At 40.7% G+C, this 18,619-nt stretch overlaps 1 protein-coding gene across 2 annotated transcripts in view; it reads left to right on the top strand.

Moving 5' to 3' along the window:
* The window catches only part of LOC132435779 (zinc finger protein 26), a 94,758-nt gene that overhangs the window by 51,306 nt on the left and 24,833 nt on the right, over positions 1 to 18,619 (top strand). Inside the window, exons 4-6 of one of the 2 annotated variants that reach the window (XM_069541298.1) lie at positions 8,625 to 8,751; positions 9,577 to 9,672; positions 11,480 to 13,457. In XM_069541298.1, the coding sequence (XP_069397399.1) occupies positions 8,625 to 8,751; positions 9,577 to 9,672; positions 11,480 to 13,457 (2,201 nt within the window). Of the gene's footprint in view, positions 1 to 8,624; positions 8,752 to 9,576; positions 9,673 to 11,479; positions 17,828 to 18,619 lie in introns of those variants that run through there. The other variant, XM_060027797.1, reaches the window with a different exon arrangement.

Below are 18,619 nucleotides of genomic sequence, written 5' to 3'. Positions count from 1 at the left end.
TATTTTAAGTGTACAATTCAGTGATTTTGTTTTTTTTTAGTAACTTTATGTTGTGTCACCATCATCACAATCCAGTTTTAGAAGGGTTCCATCACCCCAAGAGGATCTTTGTGACATTTGCGTCAGTTCCTCTTCCCATCACCAGCCTGAGGCAGCCACTAATTTGCTTACTTTCTATATAGGTTTTCCTTTTGGGCATATCATATAATGGATTTATATAAATGTGTAATCGTTCTGTGTCTAGCCTCTTTCAATAAGCATAGTACTTTTGAGGTCCATCTATGCTTTAGCATATGTCAGGAATTCATTCTTTTTATTGTTGAATAGTATCCCATTGTAAGGATATACCACTTTTTATTTATCCATTCACCACTTGATGGATTTGGAATATTTACACATTTTGTTGGTTTTTTTTTAATTGAAGTATAGTTGATTTACAATGTCGTCTTTCAGGTTACAGCAAAGTAATTCATTTATACGTATTTGTGTATATATATTCTTTTTCAGAATCTTTTTCATTATAGGTTATTACAGGATATTGAGTATATTTCCCTGTGCAATACAGTAGATTCTTGTTAGTTATCCATTTTATATATAGTAGTGTGTGTCTGTTAATCTCAAACTCTGAACTTATTCCTCCCCTCCTTTCCCCTTTGGTAACCATAAGTTTTCTATGTTGGTGAGTCTATTTCTGTTTTATAAATAAGTTCATTTGTATTACTTTTTTTAGATTCACATATAAGTGATATCATATATTTGTCTTTCTCTGTCTGACTTCACTCAGCATGATAATCTCTAGGTCCATCCATGCTGCTGCAAATGGCAGTATTTCATTCTTTTTTATGGCTGAATAGTGTGCCACTGTGTGTATATGTACCACATCTTCTTTATCCATTCATCTGTCGATGAACATTTAGGTTCCTTCCATGTCTTAGCTATTGTAAATAGTGCTGCTATGAACATAGAGGTGCATGTATCTTTTCAAATTAGAGTTTTCATCTTTTCTAGATATATGCCCAGGAGTGGGATTGCTGGATCGTATGGTAACCCTGTTTTTTGAGGAACCTCCATACTGTTCTCCATAGTGGCTGCACCAATTTACATTCCCACCAACAGTGCAAGAGGGTTCCCTTTTCTCCATACCCTCTCTATCATTTACTCTTTGCGGACTTTCTGATGATGGCCATTCTGACTGGTGTGAGGTGATACCTCACTGTAGTTTTGTTTTGCATTTCTCTAATAATTAGCCTTTTTGAGCATCTTTTCATGTGCTTTTTGACCAGCTGTATGTCTTCTTTAGAGAAATGTCTATTTATGTCATTTGCCCATCTTTTGATTGGGGTGTTTGTTTTTTTTCAGATGTTGAGCTGTATGAGCTGTCTGTATATTTTGGAAATTAAGCCCTTGCCAGTCACATTGATTGCAAATATTTTCTCCCATTCTGTAGGTTGTCTTTTTCTTTTTAATTAATTAATTAATTTTTGGCTGTGTTGGGTCTTCGTTGCTGCACGCAGCCTTTCTGTAGTTGCAGTGAGCGGGGGCTACTCTTCATTGCAGTGCATGGGCTTCTCATTGCAGTGGCTTCTCTTGTTGTGGAGCACTGGCTCTAGGTGCGTGGGCTTCAGTAGTTGTGGCACACAGGCTCAGTAGTTGTGGCTCGTGGGCTGTAGAGAGCAGGCTCAGTAGTTGTGGCACATGGGCTTAGTTACTCTGTGGCATGTGGTATCTTCCCAGACCGGGGCTTGAACCCGTATCCCCTGCATTGGCAGGAGGATTCTTAACCACTGCGCCACCAGGGAAGTCCCAGTGGGTTGTTTTTAATTTTGTTTCTGGTTTCCTTTGCTCTGCAAAATCTTTTACGTTTAATTAGGTCCAATTTGTTTATTTTTGCTTTTATTTCCATTACTTTAGGAGGCAGATCCAAAAAAATATTGCTGCGATTTATGTCAAAGAGTGTTCTGCCTATGTTTTCCTCTAGGAATGTTATAGTATCTGGTCTCACATTTAGGTCTTTAATACATTTTGAGTTTATTTTTGTATATGGTTAGAGAACCTAATTTCATTCCTTTACATGTAATTGTCCAGTTTTCTTAGCACCACTTATTGAAGAGACTGTCTTTTCTCCATTGTATATTCTTGCCTCCTTTGTTGTAGATTAATTGACCATAAGTGTGTGGGTATATTTCTGGGTTTTCTATCTTGTTCCATTGATCTATATGTCTGTTTCTGTGCCAGTACCATACTTTTTTGATTACTGTGGCTTTGTAGTATAGTCTGAAGTCAGGGAGCATGATTTGTCCAGCTCTGTTAAAGATTCTTTACTGGCTATTTGGAGTCTTTTGTGTTTCCATACAAATTTTAATACTAATTTGTTTTACTTCTGTGAAAAATGCCACTGTTAATTTGATAGGGGTTGCATTGAATCTGTAGATTGTCTTGGGTAGTATGGTCATTTTAACAACATTGACTTCTCCAATGCAAGAACACGGTATATATTTCCATCTGTTAATGTCACCTTCAATTTCTTTCATCAGCATCTTATAGTTTTCAGATTACAGGTCTTTGACCTCCTTAGGTAGGTTTATTTCTAGATATTTTATTCTTTGTGATGCGATGGTAAATGGGATTGTTTCCTTAATTTCTCTTTCTGATATTTTGTTGTTAGCATATAGAAATGCAAGCGATTTCTGTGTACTAATTTTGTATCCTGCAACTTTACTGCATTCATTGATGAGTTCTAGTAGTTTTCTGGAGGCATCTTTAGGACTTTCTATGTATAGTATCGTGTCTTCTACAAACAGTGACAGATTTACTTCTTTTCCAGTTTGGATTCCTTTTATTTCTTTTTCTTCTCTGATTGCCGTGGTTAGACTTCCAAAAGTATGTTGACTAAAAGTGGTGAGAGTGGGCATCCTTGTCTTTTTCCTGATCTTAGAGGGGATACTTCCATCTTTTCACCATGAAGTATGATGTTAGCTGTGATTTTTGTCATATATGGCCTTTATTATGTTGAGGTATGTTCCCCCTATGCCCACTTTTTGAAGAGTTTTTATCAAAGTGAATGTTGAATTTTATCAAGTTTTTTCTGTGTCTGTTGAGATGATCATGTTGATTTTATTCTTCCATTTGTTAACGTGGTATATCACATTGATTTGTGGATATTGAAAAATTCTTGTATCCCTGGGATAAATCCCCCTTGATCATGTTGTATGATCCTTTTACTGTTTTGTTGGATTTGGTTTGCTAGTATTTTGTTGAGGATTTTTGTGTCTATGTTCATCAGTGATATTGGCCTGTAATTCTCTTTTTCTGGTGACATCTTTGTCTGGTTTGGGTATCTGGGTGATCATGGTCTCATAGAATGAGTTTGGAAGTGTTCCTTCCTCTGAAGTTTTTTGGAATAGTTTCAGAAGGATGGGTATTAACTCTTCTCTAAATGTTTGATAGAACTCACCTGTGAAGCCATCTGGTCCTGGACTTTTATTTATTGAGAGTTTTTAAATTACTGATTCAATTTCATTACTTGTAGTTGGTTCATATTTTCTATTTCTTCCTCGTTCAGTCTTGGGAGATTGTACCTTTCTAAGAATTTGTCCATTTCTTCTATGTTGTCCATTTTATTGGTATATAGTGGCATGTAGTAGTCTCTTATGATCCTTTGTATTTCTATGGTGTTGGTTGTAACTTCTTTTCCATTTCTCATTTTATTGATTTGGGCTCTCTCCCGTTTTTTCCTGATGAGTAATTTTATCTTTTCAAAGAACCAATTTTTAGTTTCGTTGATCTTTTCTATTTTTTTTAGTCTCTGTTTTATTTCTGCTCTAATCTGTATGATTTCTTCCCTTCTACTAACTTTGGGTTTTGTTTTTCTTCCTCTAGTTACTTCAGGTGTAAGATTGGGTTGTTTATTAGAGATTTTTCTTGTTTCCTGAAGTAAGCTTGTATAATTATAAACTTCCCTCTTAGAACTGCTTTTGCTGCATCCCACAGATTTTGGGTTGTCGTGTTTTTATTTTCATTTGTCTTTATGTATTTTTTCATTTCCTCTTTGAATTGTTCAGTAATCCGTTGATTGTTTAGTGGCATGTTGTTTAGCCTCTATGTGCTTGTGTTTTTTTGCCGTTTTTTTCTTGTAGTTGATTTCTAGTCTCAACAACATTGTGGTTGGAAAAGATGCTTGATATGACTTCAGTTTTCTTAAATTTATCCAGCTTGTTTTGTTGTCTAGCATGTAGTCTGGAAAATGTTCCATGTGCTTTTGAAAAGATTGTATATTCTGCTGCTTTTGAACAGAATGCTCTGTATATATCAATTAAATTCATTTGGTCTAATGTGTTCTTTAGGGCCAGTGTTTCCTTATTGATTTTTTTAGTCTAGATGATCTGTCCATCGATGTAAGTGGGCTGTTAAAGTCCCCTACTATTGTTGTGTTACTGTCGATTTCTCCTTTTATGTCTGTTAATATTTGCATTATATATTGAGGTGCTCCTACGTTAGGTGCATATGTATTTACAATTGTTATATCTTCTTTATGGATTGGTCCCTTGATCATGATGTAGTGTCCTTTTTTGTCTCTTATAACAGTCTTTATTTTAAAGTCTATTTTGTCTGATATAAGTATTACTACTCTGGCTTTCTTTTGATTTCCATTTGTGTGGAATACCTTTTTTCATCCCCTCACTTTCAGTCTGTGTGTGTCCCTAGATCTGAAGTGGGTCTCTTGTAGACAGTATGTATATGGGTCTTGTTTTTTTATCCATTCAGCCACTCTGTGCCTTTTGATTGGAGCATTTAGTCCATTTACACTTAAGGTAGTTATCAATATGTTTGCTCTTATTGCCATTTTGTTAATTATTTTGGATTTGTTTTTGTAGGTCTTTTTTTCCCCTTCTTTTGTTCTTGTCTCCTATGATTTGATGACTGTCTTTAGTGTTATGCTTGGATTCCTTTTTCTTTTTTGTGTGTGTATCTATTATAGATTTTTTGGTTTGCAGTTACCATGAGGTTTTTGTATATCAGACTGTATATATACGGGATTGTTTTAAGTTGCTGATCTTTTAATTTCCAATGCATTTTAAAAACCCTGCATTTGGGGGCTTCCCTGGTGGCACAGTGGTTGAGAGTCCACCTGCCAATGCAGGGGACATGGGTTCGTGCCCCGGTCCGGGAGGATCCCACATGCCGTGGAGTGGCTGGTCCTGTGAGCCATGGCCGCCGAGCCTGTGTGTCCGGAGCCTGTGCTCCACAACGGGAGAGGCCACAACAGTGAGAGGCCCGTGTACCGCAAAAAAGAAAACCACCCTGCATTTGTATTCTTCTCCCCTCACGATTACTGTTGTTGATATCATATTTTACATCTAATTGTTTTATGTATCCCTTAACTGCTTGTTGTGGATATAAATGATTTTACTACTTTTGTATTTTAACCTTCCTACTAGCTTTGTGTGTAGATGATTTCCTCCCTTTACTGTGTGTTTGCCGTTACTGGTGAGCTTTTTTATTTGACAATTTTCTTGCTTCTAGTTGTAACCATTTCTTTTTCACCTAAAAATGTTCCTTTTACATTTGTTGTAAAGCTGGTTTGGTGGGGCTGAATTCTTTTAGCTTTTGTTTGTGAAGCTTTTGATTTCTCCATCAAATCTGAACAAGAGTGTTGCTGGGTAGAGTATTCTTGTTTGTAGGTTTTTCCCTTTCATCACTTTAAATATATCATGCCATATATGACCTGCTGAAAAATCTGGCCTGCTGAAAAATCATCTCATAGTCTTATGGGAGTTCCCTTGTATGTTATTTGTTGCTTTTCCCTTAATGCTTTTAATATTCTCTCTTCATCTTTATTTTTTTGTCAGTTTGATTACAGTGTGTCTTGGTGTGTCCCTTTTTGGGTTAATCCTGTATGGGACTCTCTGCACTTCTTGGTTTAGGTGACTGTTTCTTTTCCCAGGTTAGGGACATTTTCAGCTGTTATCTTTTCAAATATTTTCTCAGGTCCTCTCTCTCTTCTCCTCTGGGATCATGTACAAGTTTTTGTATGAGCATGTATCTATTTGTCTTGGGTACATACCTAAGAGTGTAATTGCTGGGTTGTATGGTAAAATTATATTTAACTTCTAAAGAAGTTGCCACAGTTCCAGTGTCTGAACATTTTATATTTCTCCCAGTATGAAGTTCCAGTTTCTCCACAACTTTTTGAACACTTGTTATTGTGTCTTTTTGATTATAGTCATTCTAGTGAACATGAACTGGTGTCTCATTGTGGTTTTAATATGCATTTCCTTAATAAGTAATGATGTTGGTCATCATTTCATGTGCATATTAGCCATTTCTATATCTTCTGTATTAAAATGTATTCAAATATTCTGCCTGTTTTTTAATTGGGTTACTTATCTTTTATTATTGTTTTTAAAATAAGCTCTTGAGTCAAGTTCTTTATCAGAAATAGGATTTACAAATAATTTTTTTCAGTCTGTGGCTTGTCATTTCATTTTTCAATTACGTTGGTTGAAGTGCAAAGTTTTAAATTTTATTTTGCCACTTCAATAGGAATGTAGAAACCTCACCACTGTCTAGGCCCCTCACCCTCTTTCCTTTATATCGTAACTGTGTTACACAGTTACACCTGCATACACTGAAAACTCCTTCAGAAAACATTACGATTTTTGCTGTCAACTATGAAACATATTTAAAGAACTGAAAAGGAGAATAGTGTATTTTATTTGCTCATATATTTGCCATTTCTGTTCTTTCTTCATTCTCGATTTTTTTAAGTTGCCTTCTGGTATCATGTCCATCTGAAGATTTTCCATTAGTAAATCTTTTAGAGCAAGTCTGCTACCCTTGAATTCTCTTAGTTTTTCTTCATAAGAAAGTATTATCACTATTCCTTTTTCTTAATAGAAATTTATTTATTTTACTTTAGTTATTTATTTTTGGCTGCATTGGGTCTTCATTGCTGCACACAGGCTTTCTCTAGTTGTGGTAAGCGGGGGCTTCTCTTCATTGTGGAGCGCAGGCTTCTCATTGCGGTGGCTTCTCTTGTTGTGGAGCACGGGCTCTAGGTGCTCGGGCTTCAGTAGTTGAGGCACACGGGCTCAGTATTTGTGGCACACGGGCTCAGTAGTTGTGGCTTGCAGGCTCTAGAGGTCAGGCTCAGTAGTTGTGGCGCATGGGCTTAGTTGCTACATGGCATGTGGGATCTTCCTGGACCAGGGATTGAACCCACATCCCTTGCATTGGCTGGTGGATTCTTAACCCCTGCACCACCAGGGAAGTCCCTGTCATACTATTCCTGATGAATATTTAAGCTGGCTACAGAATTGTGGCTTAGCAGGTCTTTCCTTTCAGCACTTCCTTCTGGCCTCTTTGCTATTTAATAAGACATTTGCAGTCATTTGAATCACTGTTCCCTATAAGTGATGTGATTTTGTCTTCATCTTGTAGCAGTTTGGTTGTGATGTGGTTGGTCATGGATTTCTTTGTTTATCCAGTTGGGGGGTTCACTGAGCTTGTTGGATTTGCAGGCTTATATCTTTTGCCAAATTTGGGGGAGGATTTAGCCTCATTTAGCCCATTTCTTGAAACTTTTTTTTTCACCATGCTCTTTCTTTTCTCTTTCTGGGACTCCCATGACATGCATTTGCTTTGTCTTGCAGTGACCTGAGCTCTGTCCATTCTCAAGTTTTTCTCTCTTGGTTGCTCAAAATGGATACTTTCTATGGACTGTCTTTCAGATTCCCTTGCTACTCTCAAAGTCTGTGGTGTGCTGTTTCTTATTTTCTGATGGTATTCTGGACTTTTAAAAGAGTGTTTGTGCTTTCTTGTCGTCTTAGGAGACTTTGGGACAGAACTCCATCTTGATCTAAAATCCAGATACCTTTCTAAAAGTTAAATTTGGTTGTATCACTTCCATCCTGTAAAAGCTCTAGTGGCTAACTGTCGGCAGCAAGAAGGTGGTGTGGTCACCACGTCTGCCCTGCCTCCACTGTGGCCTGCAGTCCAGTCACTACCCCACGCCCTGTGACCTTGTCTGACTGAACTGTTTGTATCACCTCAGCCCCAGCAGTGCGGGGCCCCATATTGGAGTTGCTGTCTCTCAGAATGCTTTTGCATCCCCTTTTCTGTAGAAAGCACTACTAATTTCCTAAAACTCGTTTCAAGCTTCACCTCTTCAATAGAGGCTGATGTGACCACAGGTGGAGTGCCATGCTCCCTGCTCCTGACCCATGTCATGTCCTCCCTGTCTTTCTGTCTCAGCTCTTAAAGCAATTTCTTTTATTTATAGGTGTACATGTTTGCAGCTGTCTACAAACTGAGCAGTTTCTTAGGATACTATTTTATTATCTGTCTTTCACTGCCATCTCTTCTGGTGCCAGATTTGAGGTTCAGTAAATATTTTGTTGGTGGTTTGGAAGATTTAAAGTCGTGTATTTCAGTTCTCATGTAAGTGGAAGGATGAAAGAATGCATAATGGCATTTTATCTCACAAAATAAGAGTGCAAAAGTAAGGACCCAGTAGACATTCTGTAACTTGCCTTGGTGAGAATGATGTGCTCAAGCTCTGGTACTTCTTTCCCACATCACCTAGTGATACCTGCTTCTGATTCACTGGGATTGTGCTCTTACAGGGGTCGTTCTCATTTGAAGATTTATCTGTGGACTTCACCCAGAAGGAATGGCAACTACTGGCCCCCTGTCAGAAGGACTTATACAAGGATGTCATGTTGGAGAACTATAGCAGCCTCGTGTCACTAGGTAAGAGAAGCTGCCTAGGAATTCCCTGGCAGTCCAGCAGTTAGGACTCTGTGCTTTGACTGCAGGGGGCAAAAGTTTGATCCCTGTTTGGGGAACTAAGATCCTGCAAGCCGTGAGTGTGGCCGAAAAATGGGAAAAAAAAAAAAAAAAAAAGGAAACTTGCCCAGAGGACCTCATATTGTGTCTAGTACCTGCTTGTTCTTTTTTAGTTGCTGAGAGCTCTGGGACTTCCAAATTTTTTAATGATTTTGCACCTAAATTTAGGAGATCAAAATTCTTGGACTGTGACTCCAGGGAAAGTATTTGGATCTCACCTTCCAATAATGAAGTCTTAATTTCATTGTGCAGCCTCTGAAGCTAATAGTAACTGGTAGTGGTAGCTCCTGAAGCATGTAATTAACTGTATTTCACATATCGTGCATATATTAGCTCACTTAATCATAAGAGCAATCCTATGTGGCAGGTGTGTTACTTTCCTTGTTTTCTTTCTTTTATTCTAATGAGGAAATTGAGGCAAAGGAGGTTAAGTAACTTTTGCAAGGACTGACAGCTAGTAAATGAAAGAGCCCGGATTTGAACCCAGGCAGACCGGCTACAGAGTCTCTGAACGGTGTATGGTTTTGGACTTGAATTATAGAAGTCAAAGATTCTTAGACCTTATTAGCCACTGGGAAGACCATTACCTTTCCTCTGAGAATTACTTACTCTGTTGGTATTCAGATGGGTGGCTTCACTGGGTCAACTAATGCCAAACCTTGCTCATTCTTCAGAGGCCCCAGAGGTCAAGCAGTGGGGGCCAAGGACTTTGTGATTTCCCCTGAACAGGGTATGAAGTTATGAAACCTGGTGTCATCCTCAAGTTGGAGCACGGAGAAGAGCCGTGGACAGGAGATGGAGAAATTCCAGGTTCAGACTCTTCAGGTGAGTGTTTGAGGACCAGACCGAGGGGAGAAGGTGGAAGTTCAGTCTCAGCTGGGTACGGGTCAGTATCTTTGAAATGTGCCTTAGAGAGCTCGTCTCAAAATCTCCAACCTTTGATGGCGATTCAGAACAGTTGATGTGAGCTACTCAGGTAAAGCACATTTACATGTGGCTTCTTTGCTCATAGCTTGAAGTGAAATATTTCCAGCTGGTCTGGGCCATGATGTTATTCCCTGTCTGTCACATCTGGGACTTTGACTTCTCGTTAGGTGTTCTGTCCCCTGATGTGGTTAAGCTTCTTCTGTCCTCCCTCCTTCTGTGATCAGAGACACCTGTGCTTGTCCATCGGGGCTTTATTTTCCCTCACTTTGGGCATCTCTGGCATGAAGCGCTCTCTGTTCAGTCTCATTATGTCAGAAAATGGATTTTCGTTCCTCCCAAACCATTGGTCCATTTCTTCCCCCTTTTTTTTTAAAGGAATGTAGCACAATCACTTTTTTTATTTTTAAATATTTTTTAACAAATTTATTTATTTGTTTATCTTTGGCTGCGTTGGGTCTTCATTGCTGCACGTGGGCTTTCTCTAGTTGTGGAGAGCGAGGGCTTCTCTTTGTTGCAGTGCGCAGGCTTCTCATTGTGGTGGCTTCTCTTGTTACGGAGCACGGGCTCTAGGTGTGCAGGCTTCAGTATTTGTGACATGTGGGCTCAGTAGTTGTGGCTCGAAGGCTCAGGAGTTGTGGCACACAGACTTAGTTGCTTAGTTGATCCCATGGCATGTGGGATCTTCCCAGACCAGGGCTCAAACCCGTGTCCTGTGCACTGGCAGGCAGATTCTTAACCACTGTGCCACCAGGGAAGTCCCATCTTCCCTTTTTAAATTAGGTTCCGGTGTGCTTTTTCTGTGGCTTAGACACCATGGAGTACCTGGAATTATCTCTTCCTAACATGTTTTCTTATTATTTAAGTTTTTTGCCCTTTGGAAAATATCTTTTTAAAGACTTCTCTATTCCCACTTAAAACTGTGCCTAATCTTGAACTTCCCAAATTGCTAGATAGATCCAGGTTCTCATCTCCTTTTGCAAGTTGTCTTATGTGGCACCACCAAGCATCCAGCAGTACTCTGAACAGCTGTACCTCCCTCCTCTTTCCCTGCTGTGATATTGACTTACTTCAAGGTCCCTCAAAAACAGACCCTGAGATACTTACCTGAGTGCAAGAACTTAGTGGGGCTGTGACCCCACAGTGTTAGTGGGAGAAGGGGAAGTGAGATGGGGCGGGGGAGGAATGCACAAAGGGTGTGCTGCTGGGAACCCTCTGAGGGACCAGGAAGCTGGTATCACCGTAACCCTCCTGTCTCTCAGTGACTGAGCACTGCTGCAGGGAACATTAGGGCTCCAGAGTGTTTAGCATGCCTGCACACGGCCCAGACGTGCACTTGCAGCCCATGGAAGGTCTTGGTGGAGAGATGTGGGCACCTGGGGCGGGCCCCACAGTCAGCCTGAGCTGCAGTGTCCTCTGAGTGTAGCTGAGGGAGTAGGTGAGGCTGAGGACCCACGGAGTGAGCCCATGTGGCCTGTTCATCTGTTTCCTCCTTCCCCCCAAGTTGGTGGTTGACTCCATTCAATCTACTGTCTGCTTTCTGTTCTTGTTTACAGCATTTAAATTTTTTTCAGTACCTAGAGGATAGACATTGTATTCAGACTGGGAAACTAAGCTTTAAAAGGCATTCATTCCCTCAGATAGCATTTCTAGGTTTTATTCAGTAAGCACAACTATAGAAGGGTTCACAGGGTTTTTTTTTTCCTAGAACAAGTCTTGCAAGTAAATGGTCACATCACTTGGCACAAGGATAACCAAGAGAAGCTTAAAAATATGAAACAAGATCAAGAATGTGATGCACTTGGAAAAAATTTCAATCTGAGCATGAACTTTGTTCCTTTAAGGAAATCAAACAGTGAAGGTGACATAGGTGGATTAATTTTAAAACATCATATAGATTTACTTATTCCAAAAGCAGATTATGGAAAAACAGAACCAGCTGACTTAAATGTATTTGATAAATTGTTTCTCCATACCAAGACTGAGGAAACTGATACTTGGTTAAAATACTATGAATGTGATAAGTATGATAAAGCTAGCTGTAAGAAGTCACAGATTATCATATATCACAGAACCCATTTAGGGGAGAAGCTCTATGAATGCAGTGAATGTAGGAAACGCTTCAGTAAGAAATCAAGTCTCATTAAACATCAGAGCAGACACGTAAGAGAAATAGCCTATGGCTGTGGTAAATGTGGCAGAACCTTTCCCCAGAAGTCACAGTTCATTACACATCACAGAACGCACACAGGAGAGAAACCTTACAGTTGCAGCCAGTGTGGGAAAGCCTTCTCCCAGAAGTCACAGCTGACATCCCATCAGAGGACACATACAGGAGAGAAACCGTATGAATGTGGTGAGTGTGGGAAAGCCTTCTCCCGGAAGTCACACCTCATATCACACTGGAGGACACACACAGGAGAGAAGCCCTATGGATGCACTGAATGTGGAAGAGCCTTTAGTGAAAAGTCAAATCTCATCAATCATCAGAGGACTCACACAGGAGAGAAACCTTTTGAATGCAGAGAATGTGGGAAAGCCTTCAGCAGGAAATCACAGCTCGTCACACATCACAGGACCCACACAGGAACAAAACCCTATGGATGTAGCAATTGTAGAAAAGCCTTCTTTGAGAAATCAGAGCTCATTAGACATCAGACAATTCATACTGGAGAGAAACCCTATGAATGCAGTGAGTGTCAGAAAGCCTTCAGAGAGAGGTCCAGTCTCATTAACCATCAGAGAACACATACAGGAGAGAAGCCTCATGGGTGTGTCCAGTGTGGGAAAGCCTTCTCCCAGAAGTCACACCTCTTATCACATCAGATGACACACACCGGAGAGAAACCCTTTGTATGCACTAAATGTGGGAAGGCCTTCAGTAGGAAATCCCAGCTTGTCAGACATCAGAGAACTCACACAGGTGAAAAACCCTATGAATGCAGTGAATGTGGGAAGGCTTTCAGTGAAAAATTAAGCCTCACTAATCATCAGAGAATTCATACAGGAGAGAAACCCTATGTGTGCAGTGAGTGTGGGAAAGCCTTTTGTCAGAAGTCACATCTCATTTCACATCAGAGGACTCACACAGGAGAGAAACCCTATGAATGCAGTGAGTGTGGGAGAGCCTTTGGCGAGAAGTCAAGTCTGGCAACTCATCAGAGAACACACACAGGAGAAAAACCTTATGAATGCAGGGATTGTGAAAAAGCCTTCTCCCAGAAGTCACAGCTCAACACTCACCAGAGAATTCACACGGGAGAGAAACCTTATGGATGCAGTCTTTGTCAGAAAGCTTTCTTTGAGAAATCAGAACTAATTAGACATCAGAGAACTCATACAGGAGAAAAACCTTATGAGTGCAGTGAATGTAGGAAAGCCTTCAGGGAGAAGTCAAGTCTCATCAATCATCAGAGGACACATACAGGAGAGAAGCCCTTTGAATGCAGCGACTGTGGCAAAGCCTTCTCTCGGAAGTCGCACCTCATACCACATCAGAGAACCCACACAGGAGAGAAACCTTATGGTTGCAGTGAATGTAGGAAGGCCTTCTCTCAGAAGTCACAGCTTGTTAATCATCAGAGAATTCATACCGGAGAGAAACCTTATCAATGTAGTGAATGTGGGAAAGCCTTCTCTCAAAAGTCACAGCTTATTAATCATCGGAGAACTCATACAGTAAAGAAGTCCTAGGAATGGCATTAACACTAGTTTTTGACAGAGATCTTAACTGCATTGTACTTAAGAGGATGCAGTTATGGTAAATCTTCCAGGTAATAGTCGCATCATGTTACATGTCTGAGTCCCCGTTTAGGGAAAGGACTCTAAGTGAGGTTCAGCAGATTAACGTGTTTATTATTACATGTTAAAATGCATAGAGGAGAATGACCCTATGAAATGCAGTGGATTTTAAAAACCTTTCAAACCATACTCAAACCTTACACAGCAGAGAACTAACAGCAAAGAAGAATGCTGTGAATATCAGGAAGGCTTCCAGAGATCAGATCTCATTAGCTGTCAGAAACATCCTCACTGGGAATGAATCCTAGTCCAGTGAGTTAAGGAAAACTTCATGAACACAGCAAGTGAGGTAATATTTTCATCAAGAAATGAAGCTCATTGTACACAAAAAGATGCCCTCAGGAATGAAAATCGATGAAAATACTAAATATGGGACAATCTTCAGCAAGTAACCCCACCATATTGTATTCTGTGGGTAAACCTAACAATTTAAAAACATTAGGAATATGTGCCCCTAGAAATAATGCTATAATGGAAAGCCATGCATTCTTTATAGACATGGGTACCAAAAATACCCAATTCTAAATGATATTTAGGCAGAAGTATGTTTTTAAAAATATGTGACTAAATTGAGTCACTGGAATATCTAAATGAGAAATTTCTCAGTGGTATGTAATTGTGGCTTATTTTCCTGTGTCACATAATGTGTTTTGTATTTAGGAATTGTGTATGGTAATGTAATTGGGAGCATGAGATGCACATGCCTTGTAGTGCCTCTGATGTCTTTTAAGACACACCACATACCACTGGTTTTTCTGTTTTAATGTTACTATAAAAATAGTAACTCATACATGTCTTGTTTTTCAGTAAGTAGCATGGGTAGTATCACCACATTTCCTTTTCCTTATGATTTGTTGGTTTATAAAAGGGTCTATTGTTGTTACTGACCTTTCTCTTTAGTAACAAAAGCCAACATTATATAAAGTCTTTTGCATCCCCAGAGTCTGAGAAGCAGTTTATACAAAAACCTGGTTGACAAGTATTCAAGGGCAGAACCGCAGAACAGCACAAGTGACTCATGAGCAGAGGAGAGGAGGTGTGTGGACTCTGAGCTCACCCTAAACGGTGGGACCCTCTCCTCACAGAGTGCGGTGCCCCCTGGTATCGTAAGTGCCATGTCACCCAAGTACAACTTGTATTTTAACTTACTGTGATGAAATAGCATGGATACTGTGTGCTGCTATTATGTTTTTTGTGTTCTGTAAAATATCTTGTAAAAGAATTAGATGCAGAAACCAGTTATTTGAGAATTTTGTGGTGAGAAGTATATTTTTGACGTATTCAAGGAAGCCTATTTTGCCTTCCTGCAGATTTCTGTGATTAGTGGACAAGTATTAGGAAAAAGGTTTTTTATTATTTCATCATTTGAAATATTTGTGTTTCACTGGCCTTTCACCTGTTACATCATGCACACGGGAAAGTTACCATTGCTATAAGTGTGGTTCCTTTTGAAAATGCATGAACTATTCCTGAGCTTATTTAGAATTTTGTAGTAATCTCTCTATAATGTTGCTTGACAAAGTCAACTGTATTTTTTGTGTGATGGTGAAATTCAGAAAAGTCCAGGATTGGCCTTGTTTCCAAACTTGTAAAAATCAGGCCTTCTCTCATGCATAAGTTGTTTTATCAGTGTGGTGTATGGTACCTTTGATTCTAGCAGTATTTTTCCCTCTAATTACCAATTTTACATCATGGTTGGAAAATTGGGACTTTTAATAAATGATAATAATTTTGTGACCCATTGTTCCAGAATTTCAACAGCCAGATTATCCTTTTTTTCCACATGGTAATTTTTAGAAGTCCCATTTCCCAAATTTTTATTCATACTCAAATTTATGGACTTCCTACTTTTCTCCCTAATACCTGAAGGTCATTTTACCAGGTGGGGGAACAAGTAGTTACACTGTGGTGTCTTACTTTGTGGTTTTTTTCCATTTTTTCCTTTCCATCTATCCTGGGTCTCTTTCCTCAGCCTAGAGGTTGATTTGTTAGGTCTTGGATTGAGCTCAGGAGTCTGTTGTCTAAAAACTTTCTAATTTTGCTCACTCCTATTCTAGATTATTCTGTTAACTACTAAGTACTTAAGCTTAGAACTTCCTTTATGAGTTGATGGAACTTCAGCACTAACCTCTTGATTGAATCCCAAGAGCAAATGTGTTTTCTAAGGGTCTGTTGTTAGTCATCAGGAGGGCTGATGTTGGCAGCAGAGGTTTTGTTTATCAAAGTACCTGAGGTGGAGACCCAGGTGTGTTGTGTAGAATTCACTGGGAGCTCTCTCTTCTGAAGGGTCACAAGAGGGCTCTGATTCTGAAATTGGAGATTCTTAGTGTCGTGTTTTAAAATTACCTTGGTAAACCACAAAAAAATGTGTCTCCACATTTCCTGTCATTGAGTCCTACCACAAACTACACATCAAGAGGAAAGTCACTTTTAAAGTTAGACTGGATTTACTTGCAGTTTCATGAAGCACAATAAATTACAGTGAGATTGAATACATGAGGGGGAGCATCTCCTTTCCTTTCCTCTTTCACCACCCAGTTCCCTCCACTGGCCTGGGGACGATCCTGCAGAGCACAATTTCTCTTGTATCCCTTTTACTAAGTAGTGGATCTTCTGGAGGTCCCGTCTGTGAATTTTGAGACCTGTCTCAGGACTGCCTTGTGTTCAGCCTTTCTTTGTGGGCTTTGATATCTTCTGACAGTTATCTGTATGGGTTCATGTGTTCCTGATATTTTGGTTTCAAGAACAGCACTTGTAGAGCCCCGAAATAAAATGAACCTAAAGAATACCAGATTTATCTACCAATACCTGTATTACATAGCAGAATATACATTCATAGACATTTGGATTCTACACTTGAGACCTCAGTCATTTGGTCATTTATTCCAGCAGTATGTGCCCAGGATGTCAATTTCAATGAGTTTGTTAGTCTACAAACATGGTACCAACAAGCTTTCAGATGTTGAGCACCTAGTCCTGGCCTACATGCTGATAAACTAACTCAACCATGACCCTTGCAGCTGTATGCATATTTTTTGCCCCTTTACTTTCATCCTTTTTTAGTCCATTTTCCACACTTATACATAGTAGTTATTTTAAGATGCAATTCTGATTATATACTCCTGTGCTGAAGTGTCGTGTGGCTAATTGTGGACTGAAGGTGTAATATCCTGTGGTACATGAGGACTTTTACCCATCATTTCTGAATACTTTATCTTTCCTCTTACACAGTAGTTTTTTGGCTTTCTTGAACTACTCACAGTTCCTTGAGATTTCTACAATCTCATCGTATGCTTTTTGCAAATCTACTGCCAGTGAAATGCCCTTGTTACTTGTTAATGCCTATTCAGCATATGTGAACGTGTACACGTATTTGTCGCTGGTGATATTATCATTGCATGTTTTACCTTTTCCATTAGAAAGCTTCTGGAAAGCTGGGACTATCTTGTTTGTCTGTATAATTTTAGCAACTGAAGCTTTAGTACATAAATGTGGGTGGTGTCAGTGGCTGTGTTTTCTACCACATGGGGAAGTGTAGTCTGCAATGAGAGAGAAGAGTGAAGCCACCATGGAAGCAAAGTCATGAGCACCCTGGCTGCGCCCCAGGATCTGGTTCTTGTCTTGATGTCCGGGTTCATCTCTGCCCTTTTTCCTGCCTTGGTTGTTGGATTGTCCTGTGAGATATCCCAAACGTCCTTCTAATAAATCCCCATGTTTGCTTCAGCTGGTTCAAGTTGTGTTTGTTACAACCCAACTAACAGCGAGGTCAGGCCGTGTTGTAAGTTTGGGCTTCTGGAAGCAGATACTGAGATGAAGTTTGGGGTGCAAGATGTTTATTGAGGATCAACATGAAGTGATGGGAGAATAAAAGGAAAGGATTGGCCAGAGGAAGAAGTGACACTGCACTGCAGGTTGTGGAGACCTTGGCCAGGCCAGCGGGGGTGCTGAAGCAAGCATCACTTGTAAGAGCATCTCACATTTGGCCAGGATGCTCAGGCCCTTACAGCCCTGAGTGGTCAGTCAGCAGAGGCAGGCTGCCCTGGGAAGGGAGTGACCTCAGATGAAGCGGCTCTTTTCCCCCTGAGGCCAACTCTGGACGCACTGGCGAGGGAGGAGGCGTCCCTGCCGCTGAGCAGAAGGTCGCTCCCTGAAGAGGGACCTGGGTGGTGCATCTCCACGACTGCACAGAGCATCCCTTCCCAGTGCTGGGCGTGTCTAAAGAGGGACGAACAAAAGGGAGATCAGGACAAACTACAGCTCTCCTGTTGCAGTTGTTTCCTCTCATCTGTTACCCATTCCAGATTCTCACACAGCTACAACGCATGCTGGCGTCAGCATGAGCCAGGTCCTCGAGAATCTGAGGGGCATCTGAGGCCTGGTCACCGTGCCCTTCTCATATCCCAGCTGCTGAGTTTCTCCAGGTACCTTCACAAGTGGGCAAGGAAGCCCCAAGAAGCCCCTCGGTGGGTCACCCGAGTCCACTCAGACTCCTCTTGGCCCAGCTGTAGCAGCAGCCTGTTCTCCCCATGGTGTGTCACACACCCCTGCAGAGACCACGGCTTCACTCACCTGATGGTCCCTGGGTACAGGCACACAGTCCCCAGGTCGGTCATGGGCTTCTTATAATTAAGTGGAAGATGCTCTGTCCCTGTGAAAAGTGTGTCCCTTTTGGGGTTCAAGACCTCTAACTCTGCAGAGCCCAGAGTGGACGGTACTGGAAGCACAAAGGCCCCTGGAGGGTCGTTGGTAGCGGTGGTAGGTGAGGCCTACCCTCACTTCAGCACCCAGACCCATGGGTTCTTCTACTTTGAGGACACAGCACCGTATAAAGGGCTTTTGTCCAGTTCATAGGCTGCACTTTGAATGGTGGCACCCTGTCCTGACAGAATATTGCTTCTGAGCTGGGGCTTCAGCTGTGCTTTCACTAGGCTGTTCCAAAGCTCTCTTGCACAAGCAGCTACAGGTGCACCCAGTGGGTCCTTTTGTGCTGGGCATAGTCTTGCACACCCTTTGGCTGCAAAGTGGGTCCTCTGGTCTGATGCAGCGT

The sequence above is a fragment of the Delphinus delphis genome, chromosome 13 (genome assembly GCF_949987515.2).
Source record: "Delphinus delphis chromosome 13, mDelDel1.2, whole genome shotgun sequence".
NCBI lineage: Eukaryota > Metazoa > Chordata > Mammalia > Artiodactyla > Delphinidae > Delphinus > Delphinus delphis.
This window is presented reverse-complemented; position numbering and strand designations above follow the sequence as displayed.